Consider the following 15,118-nt stretch of genomic DNA (forward strand, 5'->3'; position numbering starts at 1 on the left):
TTATTTAAAGTTAGCCCTTTTGAAATCAAGGACCCTAGTTAGTGGATATGGAACCATAACTTTGAATGAGGTAAAAATCTCAAGTGTAAGGATGTGATCACATAGTAGCTTGTTACCACAGTCTTTAATTTTGTTCAATCCAAACTGGCTGGGTAGATTTGAAAGCTCTTTGAGTTATATCAAAACAGGATGTGACAGTGCAAGCCAATTTACAGCATGTGACAGGTCAATATTAAAATGCTTTTTACACTCTGTTGGCATATTTTCATTGAGTAATCCTCCGTCCCTTCTCTGCTACACTTCAGAGGGAGAATCTGTTCTCCATAGATCCCTTGAAGGCACTGTTTTCGCTTCCATGATTCTTTTCAGGTGCGTGGTGATGCATGACCAACTCTAAATGTGTGTGTGCTTCAACTTGATAGTCTTCCTCACATGTATAGTTAAACAATGTGCCTTCTTCCTCAATTTTAATTGAATAGTTGGGAACAGATTGTTTATTGCATTTCTTGCATGAAGACATTTATTAAAGTCTTATTTGCACATGGCAAATAAAACAGCTAGGCAATACGCTAAGGAGGCTTTAGCATAGAAACAGATAAGAACACGGAAATCAAAGACGGACTTGCATGAGCAAACATATGGTTAGGAGTTGAAATGGTGGTTTTTAAAGGATGATGATCTTGGCATTTGAAAATAGCTGCAACTGAAGGGTTGCTATGCAACTATTTCATTAAAGAAAAAACATCTATTCTCACCTATTATAAATGACAATGTAGCCATTGGGCCAGGGAACAAGAGCGAAAATGACCCTATAGCCTGCTAGGTACACCACTTACCAAGGATATAACAGATCCAAGTTCAAGTTCTGCTCCAATGACTAATTGGTTATAAAAAGCAGAACAGCTTCAAGAGGAGAGTGAGGCAACTCCCATGCCAGAATATCCCATAGGGCATGCGCCTGCAGTGCGGGAGACCCAAATGAAAATCCCTGCTACACGGTGGGGAGGGGGAAATAACCATCCATTAGGTTAAAGCTTATATGGTAGGCACTACCTCCCTCCCCACACCTTCATTTTGTGAATTGTGTTTCCTTTGCTTTTGTGAAAATGCAAAACAAAATGTTTCATTTTGACACTGCTGAAACAGCTGAATTAGTTTTCACTCAAATTTCCTACTGATTCATTGAAAAATGTCGTTTTCAGTTTGATCCAAAACACCTTTTATAAAAAAAATTTCAAAATAGCCAGCGAATTGAACACCTCATTCTACTTCAGAGGGACTTAACCAAAGGAGGTGAATGGGCAGCATGATGACAGATGAAGCTCAATTTTGATAGATGCAAAGTAATACAGAATGAGGGTTGGAGGGGGAGAAATGAACTGCTCATATGCTTACAGGTTTCTAAATTAACTATCCTGTCAGGAAAGGTGCCTGGGCCTCAGGACAACCTGATGAAGACTTCTGCTCAGTGATCAGCTGTAGTCAAAAAAGCAAGCTGGATATTAGGATGCATAAGGAATAGAATGGAGAATAACACGGAAAATATTTTTAATGCTATTATATATATTGATTGTAAGCACTCACCTGGAATACCGAGTGCTGTTCTGACCACCCCATCTCAAAAAGGATATTGCAGAAATCAAAGGGGTTCAGAGAAGGGCGCCAATGAATTAGAGGCATGGAAAAACTCATGAAGGAGACTGATTGGGATTGTTTGCCTTAGAAAGGAGACATGATACAAGTATATAAAATAACAAAAGATGGAGAAGGGAGATCGGGAGCTTCTGTTCTCCCCGTCTCATCACACAAACAAGGTGACAATTCAGAGTCATTGAAAATTAAATTCAATACTTTTTCACTCAATGTGTAATTGGACTGGAGAACTAAGCTGCAGAACATCACAGAGATCAAGAACTTGGTAAGATTCAAAGGGATGGATAATGGTATCATCCAGCATTATAACAGTAAATGCAAACCAAGTTTTGGAAAGAACAAAACCCCTCAATCTTCAAGATTTAAGACACATCTCTAACTATTAGGATGAGACCTTCATTGAGCTAGTTTATTCCACATCTGCCTACTATAGGGTTCTTGCACCATCTGGTACTGGCAACTGTCAGAGACAGGATATTGGACAAGATGGACCATGGCATTTCATCCATTATGGCAATTCCTGTGTTCCTAGGTACTCACAGGTATGTGGTAAGAAGTTAATCTTTTTATAAAAATACCCCCACTGTTCAAAATAGAAACAATTCTAAGAAAGTTCAAGATGAATCTAGTATTTAAGCACTATTAGTTAGACATTTCTACTTACATACATAGAAGAATCCATTGCAGGTTTAAATAGAGCAAAACATTAATAACAGCGACAGTTTTGCAAAGGGAATAATTTGCGCTACCAGCATACAAGCCTTAATTAGTTTTCCTTATTATTTAAAAAAATAAAATAAGTACAGTGACTTCAGAATGAGAAACCCAACTGCATTTTATTAATATTCCATTTGCAAAATAGGGACTCTTAAAACCCGCAGAGAAGTAAAACAGGTTTTCTGGTAAGTTACATTTCCCAACTTTAAGAAGTAGGATATAGAAGTGCAAACAGGAGTGTGCTTCAACATAATAAACTGATATTTCAGCTTCTAAAAAGGTGCCTGGTTGCTCTCTGAAACTGGGGCTTCCAATTTTTCAGTAGACTAATATTTGCTGGGAAGAAATTTGTTTTCCACATTTAATATTGGTTTGAGAAGAGTTTGCTCACTGACCACCATTTCCATAACAGCCTTAGCTCATGCCAGATTGTTTGATACAAGGGAGCGAGTGCTGAGTAAGACACACATTGAAAACACCACCCATCAGTAGGAAAAAACATCTTAACTCTTCTTGCAAAACAGTTTACGGTATATTCTCTAGTAGAATGCAACTATTGTATTAGGCCAAAACCAAATGTATACAGCTATTCTCAGTTATGGTGGTTCTAGCTATAAGAATCTAGAAGTATGTCACTCTTCATTTTGAGGCCTGTTTATGTGAAGCAAGGTAGCTGGGTATGGGAAACAGAGGAAGACGGTTTATGGGAGTTAGCTGTTATTTCTACTGGCCCCAATACATAGCTTTAATAGTGCAAAAACAAAGTCAGTAGTTTACCATTTTAAAATATTCCTATTTCTGATAAATTCTCATTCACTGAACTTGTGGTTCCAGATAACTTTTCACAAAAATGCTGAGTGAAATATTTATACAAAGCCAAATAAATTACAATAATTTTCCATTCTTGTTAAATTGGAATATGAAACTAATGTGCTAGTCTTTTATACAACCTAAAAAAAGAAAAGGAGTTAAAAAGCCATTTTTTCCTTTTGTAGGATAGAATCCTGGCTGCATTTAAAATGCAGTATACATATGCAATTCGATTTGGAGCTTAATCTGCACAGAAATCAATATGAGCTAGTAACTCTCTATGCTGGCTTGTTGGATACTGTACTTTACATTTGGGACACTCAAGAAAGCTTTCATCAAGTAGATTTGAACGTTTCAGTGAGGGATTTTTGTCTTTTATTGTCAACATATCTTCAAATGCCGCTTGCAAACCGTTTGATGGCTCTGTATGTCCAAATTCTTGGAGTTTCTGAAAAAAAAGTTTTCAATTGAAGCCGTTATAGTCACATAAAATTGGCAGCCTAAAGTGTACTATACAGGGTGCATTTGACAGCACAGTTGTATCCAGTAGGTGAAGTCCTGCACACTCACAGCATTTGGGGAGAGAACATTTAAAAACAGCAATGCAATTAGCTGTACAACCACAAATATTGCTAACGGGCTCTGAGTGCAGTTGTAGTTCCTAACATTTCTTTAAATTCTTTTTGAACATGACTAAGTTTCAAGTTTATGTCTCTTTAAATTATTGTGTATATCAATTTTGTGGGGAAACAAGAGAAGTTGAGCACAATCCAAGAGTACACACCAAAGATGGCTGAACTATTAGTACCTTGTTCTGAAGAGCTTCTAGCACACGGATGTTCACAGCCACTGGCTTGAACATTGAAGTGCAAGGCTGCAGGAATATGGCAGCCCAATATTCTGTAATGAGCAAGTTTCAGGCTGGCTAGTAATCTGCTCCCCTGCACCTAGCAGTACTGCTGCTCTAGGTGCACAGAACACTAGCTTCCCTGGCAGCAGTTCCATTCCCCACAATGTGTATCAGAAGTGACCACTGTTCCTGTTAAAGCTGAGGGGCACTGCGATACCAAAGACAAGAATAGTTCTTCCCCACCCATCAACCAGTATACAGCTAACTGCTGTTCTTAGGGCAAGACCTGTTGCTTTAACAAGAAGAGCGTGGCCTGCAGGAGCATGGGAAAAATACAGCATTCAGGATAAGATACAGCAGAGTGTAAATATGGTTTCTTTTACCCTTTCCTATGAAGTGTTCTGTTCTACCATTTTACAGTGGGGTTGGGAATGAAGGAATGAGCACTTTCGAGGAAAACAAACATTTTTATTCCAGTGCCATTTGCCTGCAGCACTAGTTTTTTGCATGACTGCAAAGGCCATGGTATTAGTCTCTTAAACTGGCTTCAGATAAAACTATTGCAGTGCTAGTGCCATCCTTCTAGTCCCTCTTGCTCAAGTGGTTTTTGGAGCTGGGGGTGGCAAAATGAAGAACAGATCAGCCTCTGACAAATGACACATAACACATATTGCTATTTACCTTAGGGTTACACAGCCACCCACCACTGTAGTAACTGAATTAGAGGGAGCAGCAGCCAGCTAAGGGAGACTGTGTATATGTAAGTGATCTAAAGTAACCGAATGAACCTAATGAAGAGAAGGATGCACAAAACCACGACCAAGAAGTAGCTTCAAAAAAATTCTAGTCTAGGAGACACAATCAGGGGAAGGAGAACTTCATGAGAATCACAAAGCCAGGGGTTTACTAAGTTACTCTTACCTACTCCTCAGTTTTTCTATTGAGTGATCTACAGGCTTTGGGGTTTATTCTCTCACTGATGAGTGCAAGCAGCTCCATCACGTATAGGAGTTCCATGCATATGTACAGAAATAAGACCCCTGGTGAAGGCAGACTGCCTGAATTCAGCTGTAAGTCATTCAGCACTCACCAAGGGCTCCAGTCGTGTTATTTGCTCCCTTGCCTTGCGTAGCTCCTTAAGAACTTTATTCAACTGATGCTGCAACTTCTGGCGATCAAGCTTTTCATTCTCAAAATCTGCAGTACACATTTGGATCTGGTAAATCCGACGAGAAAAAATGAGAAGTTACAGAGCTAGAACTACAGAATAAGAATTACTATTGGAGATAAGTTTCCATTTTTGACTGGTTGCACATTAATCTATTAAATGTTAAGCTACAACACTGTGCTCTAAGAGGCTGAAAATGGCATTAGTCACTGTGTGACTACAGTATGACAACATGGCAATGTGGGTGGGAAAAGTATCTCACTTCTCAAGGACAGTATTAGGCCATTGGCTTTATGCACTGCATGTGTATAACTCCTATTAATACCACTGACATCTGCGCTTGCATATTGTGACCATGCTTTCCATTAAAATATATAGAATTTTAAGGAGATGCAGGACTAAGGAGTTTCACAAGATACTATCCTGTAACAGCTAGACTTGCCACATAGCCACTGAAGATTTATAGATGTCAAAAAATCAAAGCACAATGTAAATATAGAAAATACGAGAACAATAGGCCATTAGCAGATGAAAAGCATCTTCTACAAACATTAAGGAAGGTGGACAGAATTTAATCCAACCACTAGTAAATGGTGTCAATATGCTAAATGATGTTAGAAATCAGCTGAGTACTAAGATAACAATATTATTCTAAGGTTCCATCAAAAGGAGAGCTGTATCCAGAATGGGCATCCTGACCTTTGATTCTAGTTTCCCATGTTCCACAAACATCAATCATCCTCTTAGTACACCAGTTACTCCCTCAGGCATAACATTCTCAGCAAGCAGCAATGTTTACTCTGCCCCCAATTACTATTTCTTACGTGGTCATTAGATAGTAAATAGCTGAAAGCTGCTTTGGGAACGAAACAGTATCCTTTGGGAACGAAACAGTTTTCCATCAGGACATAAGACAAGTATGTAAATAAGTCTTTTAGCATTTTTAATACATTGTCTCCTTTCAGTACCATCTAAAACCTGAGCAGCAAGCCTGTTTCCACTAAATTCAGTGGTAGAAGCATAGACTCCTATGGGCCAGGAGTTTCAGGGTTCCAACCCTCCCTCCATCCATTTGTTTTGATTGATTGGATGGTTTTCACTTTGTTAAATGTTAGGGGCTGAATACATTTTATTTATATTTTAGGACTGTTTGAGTTGCTGTACAAAATTACAACAGTATAAATGGTGCAGTTTCTCTTTACACATTGCTATAAATCAGTATGCCTGCAGGAAGAGATTTTGAAGTCTTAAGTGTTTGACTCTGAACATATAACGGAAGACTATATGGCACAACCTTTGGTTAGAAAACAGAAACAAGTGCTACCTCAATATTTTTCTCAAAGTGAAACAAAGACAACGTTGAAAGACATCAATACTACAAACTTGACATTGTGATCTGTTAAACTTGGGTCCCAACACCACAATGACCATTTTCTAAACAGTACATGGGTGCACATATTAATTTTATATACACATACTCTAGTATCTTTAAAATATATGAATAACAAAAAATAAAGCTGGAGGAAAGTTTAGACAGCAAGAGGAGTGCAGGGAAATGCAAGGAACAGAACTATTGAGATCAATGTATTGTTGGGAAAAGGACACATTTTAGTTTAAGCAGCAAAGAATCCTGTGGCACCTTATAGACTAACAGACGTTTTGGAGCATGAGCTTTCGTGGGTGAATACCCACTTCCTCAGATGCATGTAATGGAAATATCCAGGGGCAGGTATATATATGTGTGCTAGCAAGCAAGCTAGAGACAACGAGGTCAGTTCAATCAGGGAGGATGAGGCCCTGTTCTAGCAGTTGAGGTGTGAAAACCAAGAGAGGAGAAACTGGTTCTGTAATTGGCAAGCCATTCACAGTCTTTGTTCAGTCCTGAGCTGATGGTGTCAAATTTGCAGATGAACTGAAGCTCAGCAGTTTCTCTTTGAAGTCTGGTCCTGAAGTTTTTTTGCTGCAGGATGGCCACCTTAAGGTCTGCTATAGTGTGGCCAGGGAGGTTGAAGTGCTCTCCTACAGGTTTTTGTATATTGCCATTCCTAATGTCTGATTTGTGTCCATTTATCCTTATCCGTAGAGACTGTCCAGTTTGGCCGATGTACATAGCAGAGGGGCATTGCTGGCATATGATGGCGTATATTACATTGGTGGATGTGCAGGTGAATGAACCAGTGATGGTGTGGCTGATTTGGTTAGGTCCTGTGATGGTGTCGCTGGTGTAGATATGTGGGCAGAGTTGGCATCGAGGTTTGTTGCATGGATTGGTTCCTGAGCTAGAGTTATTATGGTGTGGTGTGCAGTTACTGGTGAGAATATGTTTCAGGTTGGCAGGTTGTCTGTGGGCAAGGATTGGCCTGCCACCCAAGGCCTGTGAAAGTGTGGGATCATTGTCCAGGATGGGTTGTAGATCCTTGATGATGCGTTGGAGGGGTTTTAGCTGGGGGTTGTATGTGATGGCCAGTGGAGTCTTGCAAGACAAACCCAAGAGAGAAACCAACAGGACTCCACTGGCCATCACATACAACCTCCAGCTAAAACCCCTCCAACGCATCATTAAGGATCTACAACCCATCCTGGACAATGATCCCACACTTTCACAGGCCTTGGGTGGCAGACCAATCCTTGCCCACAGACAACCTGCCAACCTGAAACATATTCTCACCAGTAACTGCACACCACACCATAATAACTCTAGCTCAGGAACCAATCCATGCAACAAACCTCGATGCCAACTCTGCCCACATATCTACACCAGCGACACCATCACAGGACCTAACCAGATCAGCCACACCATCACTGGTTCATTCACCTGCACATCCACCAATGTAATATACGCCATCATATGCCAGCAATGCCCCTCTGCTATGTACATCGGCCAAACTGGACAGTCTCTACGGAAAAGGATAAATGGACACAAATCAGACATTAGGAATGGCAATATACAAAAACCTGTAGGAGAGCACTTCAACCTCCCTGGCCACACTATAGCAGACCTTAAGGTGGCCATCCTGCAGCAAAAAAACTTCAGGACCAGACTTCAAAGAGAAACTGCTGAGCTTCAGTTCATCTGCAAATTTGACACCATCAGCTCAGGACTGAACAAAGACTGTGAATGGCTTGCCAATTACAGAACCAGTTTCTCCTCTCTTGGTTTTCACACCTCAACTGCTAGAACAGGGCCTCATCCTCCCTGATTGAACTGACCTCGTTGTCTCTAGCTTGCTTGCTAGCACACATATATATACCTGCCCCTGGATATTTCCATTACATGCATCTGAGGAAGTGGGTATTCACCCACGAAAGCTCATGCTCCAAAACGTCTGTTAGTCTATAAGGTGCCACAGGATTCTTTGCTGCTTTTACAGATCCAGACTAACACGGCTACCCTCTGATACATTTTAGTTTGTCTGTGCTTAGAGAGTGCTGAAGTTAATTGATGTTTTAAAGATAGAATATTAGATTTTCATTTTAATTGACATAGTATAGTTCACATGTTTATGTTTGACGATTAATTATATAGGCCTGGTAGCATCCGCTTAAATTACTGTATTAAATTTCTCTAGCTCCTTTCCTTGTTACAAATTTGCTCTGACAAAATAGTTCAGTGATGTGAACAGTCAGAACAAGAGCTTATTTATTTAGAGCGGTTGGAAGGAGAGCTTGTCTATTGAAATAGAGTTTATTTATAAAACAGCATAGATTTAAGGTTGTAAGGAAGTGTTCATATGATTTCAGAACAGCTTTAAAGCAAAAGTGATTTTATCCAAAGCCTGCATGTAATCAGTAAGCCTGTAATTAGACTGAAATTACCACTAATAACCTACTACAGAGTACAGCAATAATATGAAAGACAAAGATTACTTTGCTACATGTGGGGAAATCTACCACAACAATACTTTGATAAAGGTTAACTGGGGAACTAAAAATTCATGTAGAAGTTCTGCAGCCTCCTGTCAGGCAAGTCTCACATTTATATCTGAACTTTGTTCTCACATGCATTATATTGAGAAAGCTCCAACATTAGAATATGAATGAATTGCTGCTTTTATCAGCTATCAACTATCAGTTCTTAACATGCACTTTGAGGATGTCATATTTTAGAAAACCTTATGTGCATAATAAAATTTAAGGATTTTAAGAGTCACATGCATTCATTAATATAACTCATTAAATCAATTAAAACTTTAGAATGTAATTTGGTACCTGTTGTTCCAACAAAGCTATCCTGGTGTGTTCTTCTTGTTGTTTTAACAAAGATTTATGAAGAAATTGGACCTATAATGTGGAAAGAAGGCACTTGTAACCAATAACTTCTACATACAGTAATTATTAAATCTCAAAGAACGACTAACTTAAAAAAAAAAAAACAGGATTAACTAGGAGTTTACATATTCCAGTGCTCAAGGAAATCTCTCATACTAGTATCCAAGCCAATGGAACTTCTCTCCACTCTTCTTCAGTGAAATGAAGTCACACAGAAGGGAAACATGTTTCCTGAAAGCTTTTCTAGGTGATTAGGATCCAAATCAATATCTATTTAAGTCAACGGAAAGCTTATTGACTTCACCAGGCTGTACATCAGGCCCTCGGAATCCAGGAAATTAATTCCATGTTGCCACATGCAAATATTCCTCTCCTCTAATTATCTGGGTAATAGCCACAAGCAGCAGCAGATACCAACAAGCAGTTTAGCTCTAGTAACTCTTACAGCCTTAAAGAATTAGCTAAACTCTAAAGACTTCCCTTGGCCCCTCCAAATCCAGATGCCAAGAGGGCTGCAGTTGCCTACTTCAGCACCTCCCTTGCTTGTCCAGGTTCACACCCAGATTCCTGGCCAATATCCAGATTTGCCTCCTTTTGGACCTTATGTACAGTTTGAATCAGGACCATAGTTCCTTCTGACCTAAGGTTCAAATGGAGTCCAGCTGTGAGCAGTCAGGCAGTACAAGTAGTGCTGTGTCCTGTACAAGGAAACCAATTTACAATACCTAAAATCTGATACGGATGAAAACATGTCAACAGGGCTAGCCAAAGTATAATCTAGACACAATAAAATCAGGCAATTTAAATTGTGCTTTGCAAAATGACTATTACAAAAAGTTTAGTCTTACTCAATTGTTGTTTTATCCATTGTGCCCATGAGATGTATGGTGTAGGCATATAGCTTTTCATAAAATATATCAGTGGAATCCATAGAAACCACGTTAACTGATTCTTCTGGCAAACTACTGTCCTTTCACAAGCAATGCTCCCACCGGGGGGAAAAAAGGGCTAGAACAAAGCAGTGAAGTGCTGTGCCAAAAGGCACTCAGAAACTACAGTGCGGGGCACAGTGTATGAAACGAGATAGGTGCTTTAAGCATTCAATATGCAACAAGAGATTTTAGTAAAGTAAACACTGGAGGATACTGAATCACTGAGCTTAGACACTGGAACCAGGTTAGCTGCTGTGAAGTATTCTCTCCAAGGGACAGAAATAGATGGACAGGCATTTGTTTCATAAAAGTTTACATTTGTATGTAAATTGTATCTGGTGGATTTTTAAAGATTCTAATAATTGGTGGTAGTAAAGAACGTGCTAGCTAGAAAAGATTTCATGAGGGCTTTGATGCAAATCCAAAACAACAATCTGCAGAGTATGACATCACCTTTAATCATTTAAAAAAAAAAGAGAGAGAGCGAGAGCTCTAAGGGCTTGTCTACACTTAAAACACTGCAGTGTAGACACTACCTATGCCACTTTCCTGAAAGGTGCTAGCTAAATTGATGGGAGAATTCTTCTGTCAACATAGCACTGTCTACACTAGGGGTTAAACTGGTTTAAATGCTTTGCTCGGGGGTGTTGATTTTTCACACCCTTGAGTTACATAGTTATATTGACCTAATTTCCTAGTGTAGACTAGCCCTAAATGTCTGCAGAAAGCAGATAATGTTTAACAGAGTAAAATAGTTTCAGACCATTATGACCCTCTTTTGTGCTTAAGGAGCTGAAAATATATTTAATTTAATCCTTTGCTAATATATTTAAACTCACATACTAGATCCACTTACCTGAGATAAGAGATCTTCAGTCTTCTTCTTTTCTTCATTGAGCTTTTCTCTGGTAGTTTCATTCTCTTCCTTTAACCTCTGTATCTTATCTCCTTTGATTTTATTTTCATTTTCTAGAGTCTGCGTAGCAACATTGTGTTGTGACTGCAATAAGTTATTTAAACTCATTACTTCTCGTTTTGTTTCTTCATATTTCTTTTTGAATTCATTAAGTTCAGATCTCAGCTGGGTTATAGTTTGCCTTTCAGTGTCAAGATCATTCTTGGCAGTCAGTAAAAGCTGATCATAATATTTTTGTTTTTCTTCTTGAAGGTAACCTTCACAAGACAGAAATCATAAAACAGTGGTTTTCTAAAGTATTCTTTCTTTAATGACACTAGGCTAGATTCTGTGCCATACCTTAGGGTAACTATATGCAACTTATATGATCTCTGGATTCTAGCATGCTGCAAGGCCCAGATCAACCCCCAGTATAAGTCAGAATAGCTTCTGATGATGCTCTAACTTATGATAGCATCATAACAACCCAGACTCCCTATAGTGCTCAGTGCTAGAGACACATCCCCACCAACTCTTACATGGCAGGGCTTGTGAGGGCAGACTGTTTATGTTGGATTGTTTATGTTGGCTCCATGCAACTCCAGTGCTGGAGAAATTCTCCCCCAGCCTCTCATAGCTCTCGTATAGCTCCTATACACGGGGTGCGGGGGCAAGAGGGGGGACGCACCATCAACACTGGATTCTCAGTCCTGATACAGAATACAGAAGCTGCAAAACTCTCACAGTTTAGGTTTTCGTTAACTGCTAGGTTAGCATTAACAGGGCAGTGTGAGAGCCAGGCCACCTAGTGGCTATCACATACCGCCCTCTTCAGATTATACACCCTCAGTTTCTTGACACTAGTTGAAGGATCTTGTGCCTTTGTGATCTCCACCGCTGCAGTGCAGAATACATTCTTTGATTGTAAGTGCCAGCTTCCTAGCCAATGACTATTGCTTAAGTCAGGGCTTGAAAAGTACACCAGAAACTAGTGGCCCAAGAACAAGGCTTATTAACCAGGGGTGAAAACACCGGTGTGGCCACACTCTTGCCCCTGAAAGCCATATCCTCTGTAACTGAAAAAAAATAAAGAGAGTTGTGTAGTGCACATTGTATTTAGCTATATCAGTTTTCTATTTAATGACTGTTTTAAAATGTAACTTACTATTCAGGCTGATTATACGGTATAAACAATATGTGTTGATATTTAACAAATCCCACAGTAGTAATCTAATCTGTTTACTGAAATGTATTTGACCTTTTGGTTTTTAACAGGGCAAAGGTTTTCTTCTGCTTTACATATGCTGCTGTGATTTGGGGTGGAATTGCTCTCCAGTACCCTAAGCTTCCCTCAGCTTTTTGGCTGCTTCAAGGGTGGAGTTTCTGCAAGTGCACTTCTCCCCTTCACAGGGTCCATCTGGAGGCCCCTCCTCAGAGCACTCCCAATGCCATCCTCTGCTGTGGCTTATGGTTGCCAACAGCAGCCTCTGCAGAATGAAGTTGACCTGACTGTCAATTTCAGTGCTGCCCTCCAAGACTTACAAAACCAGCAATTGAAACCTACACGTATGGAAGCTCAATAACAGCACTAAAGCTGTCTGCCTGCAGCCTGAAGACTAGAGCATAGCATTGGTTCTAGCTTGGTTTGACTTTGGAAGGCTCTCATCATGGATAAAGGCTAGAAAACTATCTTATTTAAAATTTACTTTCTGCAGCAGATGCCACTCACTGTGCAAAGTTGCCTATTTGCCTGGAATGAGGATCTTTCAATTCCTAGTTTAAGTTTGCTTTGGGCAGGACAGCTGCTTCAGCAATATAGAAAGAGGGAGGGATTTGTTTTTATAAGGATGCTGTTCCTGGATTCTGGTTGGGAGTTCTATTATATCCATCTCTGACATGTATAGTCAGAATCTTATAAAAGTGAAACTCCAGTCCCTGCTAGCTGTTTTTCTCCCCTCATCCAGGGCTTTGTTGTTACTAAAGAGATGGGGGTTTTGATACCATGACTTCCTGGATTCTCTTCTCCAGTGAATAGATCCTGCATGCCTGTGTCTAATGCCACTCTTAAGCTTTCTAAGCAGCAGCATCAAATTAACATGACCAATCATTTTACTGCTTCCCATAGGGACCTGAATAGCACCAATGAAATCAATACATGGCTGATTTCACTACGATCCAACTTAGCAAAGTTATGAAAAGAGTAGCAATGAAGTTGACTGAAGAGTATGTTACATAAATTTACTGTTGGTTCACATCTTTAAGGTTATAGGCACAACTGTGTAAGTCCCTTATTCACCACTGATTAATGGATTTTTCAATACTTGCCAACCTACTCCAATATTTATTTAGTTCTACTCAGTCAACATTTAGTAGCATGATTTGTAAATACATCGTTCAAATGAAAGGCAGAATTATAGGAAATTATCCATGTAATTTATTATATTGAACAGAAAAATCCTGAAAAACTGAGATGTGGCATGTTTAGGTCAGGAAAGTGGATACTACAGAACACCAGTGTAGTATTCATAATACTCAAGTCAGGTTTCCTAGTAGCGTGTAGTATTGATAGAATGCTTTTAAGGAGTCAAGTGTATTCAGGTAGTCTAACCAAAATACTTTTCATAAATACTGCAATCAACCCTGTGTTTAGGGACTCTGCTTGGTCTCTCATATAAAAACTGAATTTCTTTTTGACAGGCACAATTTGTTCAATCTAAAACCAAATTAAATTTGGATATGTTGCAGAAAATAATCTGTGTGCAGTGTAACTATTTTATACAATGCCAAGAATTCACGTACAGGTTTACTGTTTTTTAAAACAGATTGTCACTATTTACTGGTATCTGAACTACTGGTTAATATTTAAAAGACCTGAATCAATATACACATTTTTTTAATAAGCAAAACTGTCTTTGGATTGACCAGGTTATGTAGCAGTATAGGTTAGTGACAGACCCTGATAATATTCCACTGATGACTTGAAGAAGCCATTATGTTTTCATTACAAGAGTTAAAGTTCACATTTCAATTATGCTAGGAAAATAGACTGGGTGCAAACACATAGGAGGGCCCTAATCTCTCTCTGCTAGTGGCTTTACTTTTAAGGACCTTGCTTTGGAGCACTAAGGGTCAATGAGAACATCTGTTTGAAGCAAAGGTAATGTAGAGCTCTCCTGTGGTGCTGCCTTTATTTTGGACTCTGTACTATAACACACATGCCACAGGGAGCGTAAACAACGGTAAGAGATCAACACTAAACTCACCCCTGCAGATTAACATCCAGGAGTTGTTTTTAAACCAAGGAAAAGGCATCCCCGAATTGCAGTTAAAGAGAATCATGGTGAAGCAATTTCTTAGTTTTGCTTGGTTATTTGATCAATGGGAAGAGATGGCACATGCAGCAGGTGGAAAGTAGGCAGAGAACAGTCTAGTGACCTTTGGTTCCAAATATTTTGGCAGCCCCAGTTCCATGTCAAATTTGAGATATATTGGAAACTGCACAACTCCTGACTCTGGACCATTCTCTTGCATCAGCACTCATTTACCTCTCTAACTGATCAGCCGCACAGCAACGGATATCAGTTAACTATTGTCTGAAACAGTGCTGTGTTCCTAACATCCCTCCTGCCCTGTAGTTTATCAAGTATCTGGTCTCTTCCTGCAAGATAGCCAATTTTACTGCTTCCCAGCAAAGTAGTTCCTAAGAATAATAGGTAAACCTAAAAAAAGCTATTCATTTGATGGGTTGGATATGGGCATCCTAACAAAATAAAGTTTTATAGTTATGTCACTTGTAGAATATAATTCCTTGACTTTTATTTCTT

General features: G+C 39.4%; 1 protein-coding gene across 4 annotated transcripts in view; it reads right to left on the reverse strand.

Moving 5' to 3' along the window:
- Window positions 1–2,909: 2,909 nt before the first annotated feature.
- Window positions 2,910–15,118, reverse strand: part of CEP55 (centrosomal protein 55) — a 43,103-nt gene continuing 30,894 nt past the window's right edge. For all 4 annotated transcript variants that reach the window (XM_050959533.1, XM_050959531.1, XM_050959532.1 and 1 more), the window contains 4 exons: window positions 11,256–11,572; window positions 9,408–9,479; window positions 5,121–5,246; window positions 2,910–3,628 (listed from right to left, as the gene is read on the reverse strand). In XM_050959533.1, the coding sequence (XP_050815490.1) occupies window positions 3,422–3,628; window positions 5,121–5,246; window positions 9,408–9,479; window positions 11,256–11,572 (722 nt within the window). In that variant the 3' untranslated portion in view covers window positions 2,910–3,421. The remainder of the gene's footprint in view (window positions 3,629–5,120; window positions 5,247–9,407; window positions 9,480–11,255; window positions 11,573–15,118) is intronic.

Source organism: Gopherus flavomarginatus, chromosome 6 (assembly GCF_025201925.1).
Source record: "Gopherus flavomarginatus isolate rGopFla2 chromosome 6, rGopFla2.mat.asm, whole genome shotgun sequence".
Taxonomy (NCBI): domain Eukaryota; kingdom Metazoa; phylum Chordata; order Testudines; family Testudinidae; genus Gopherus; species Gopherus flavomarginatus.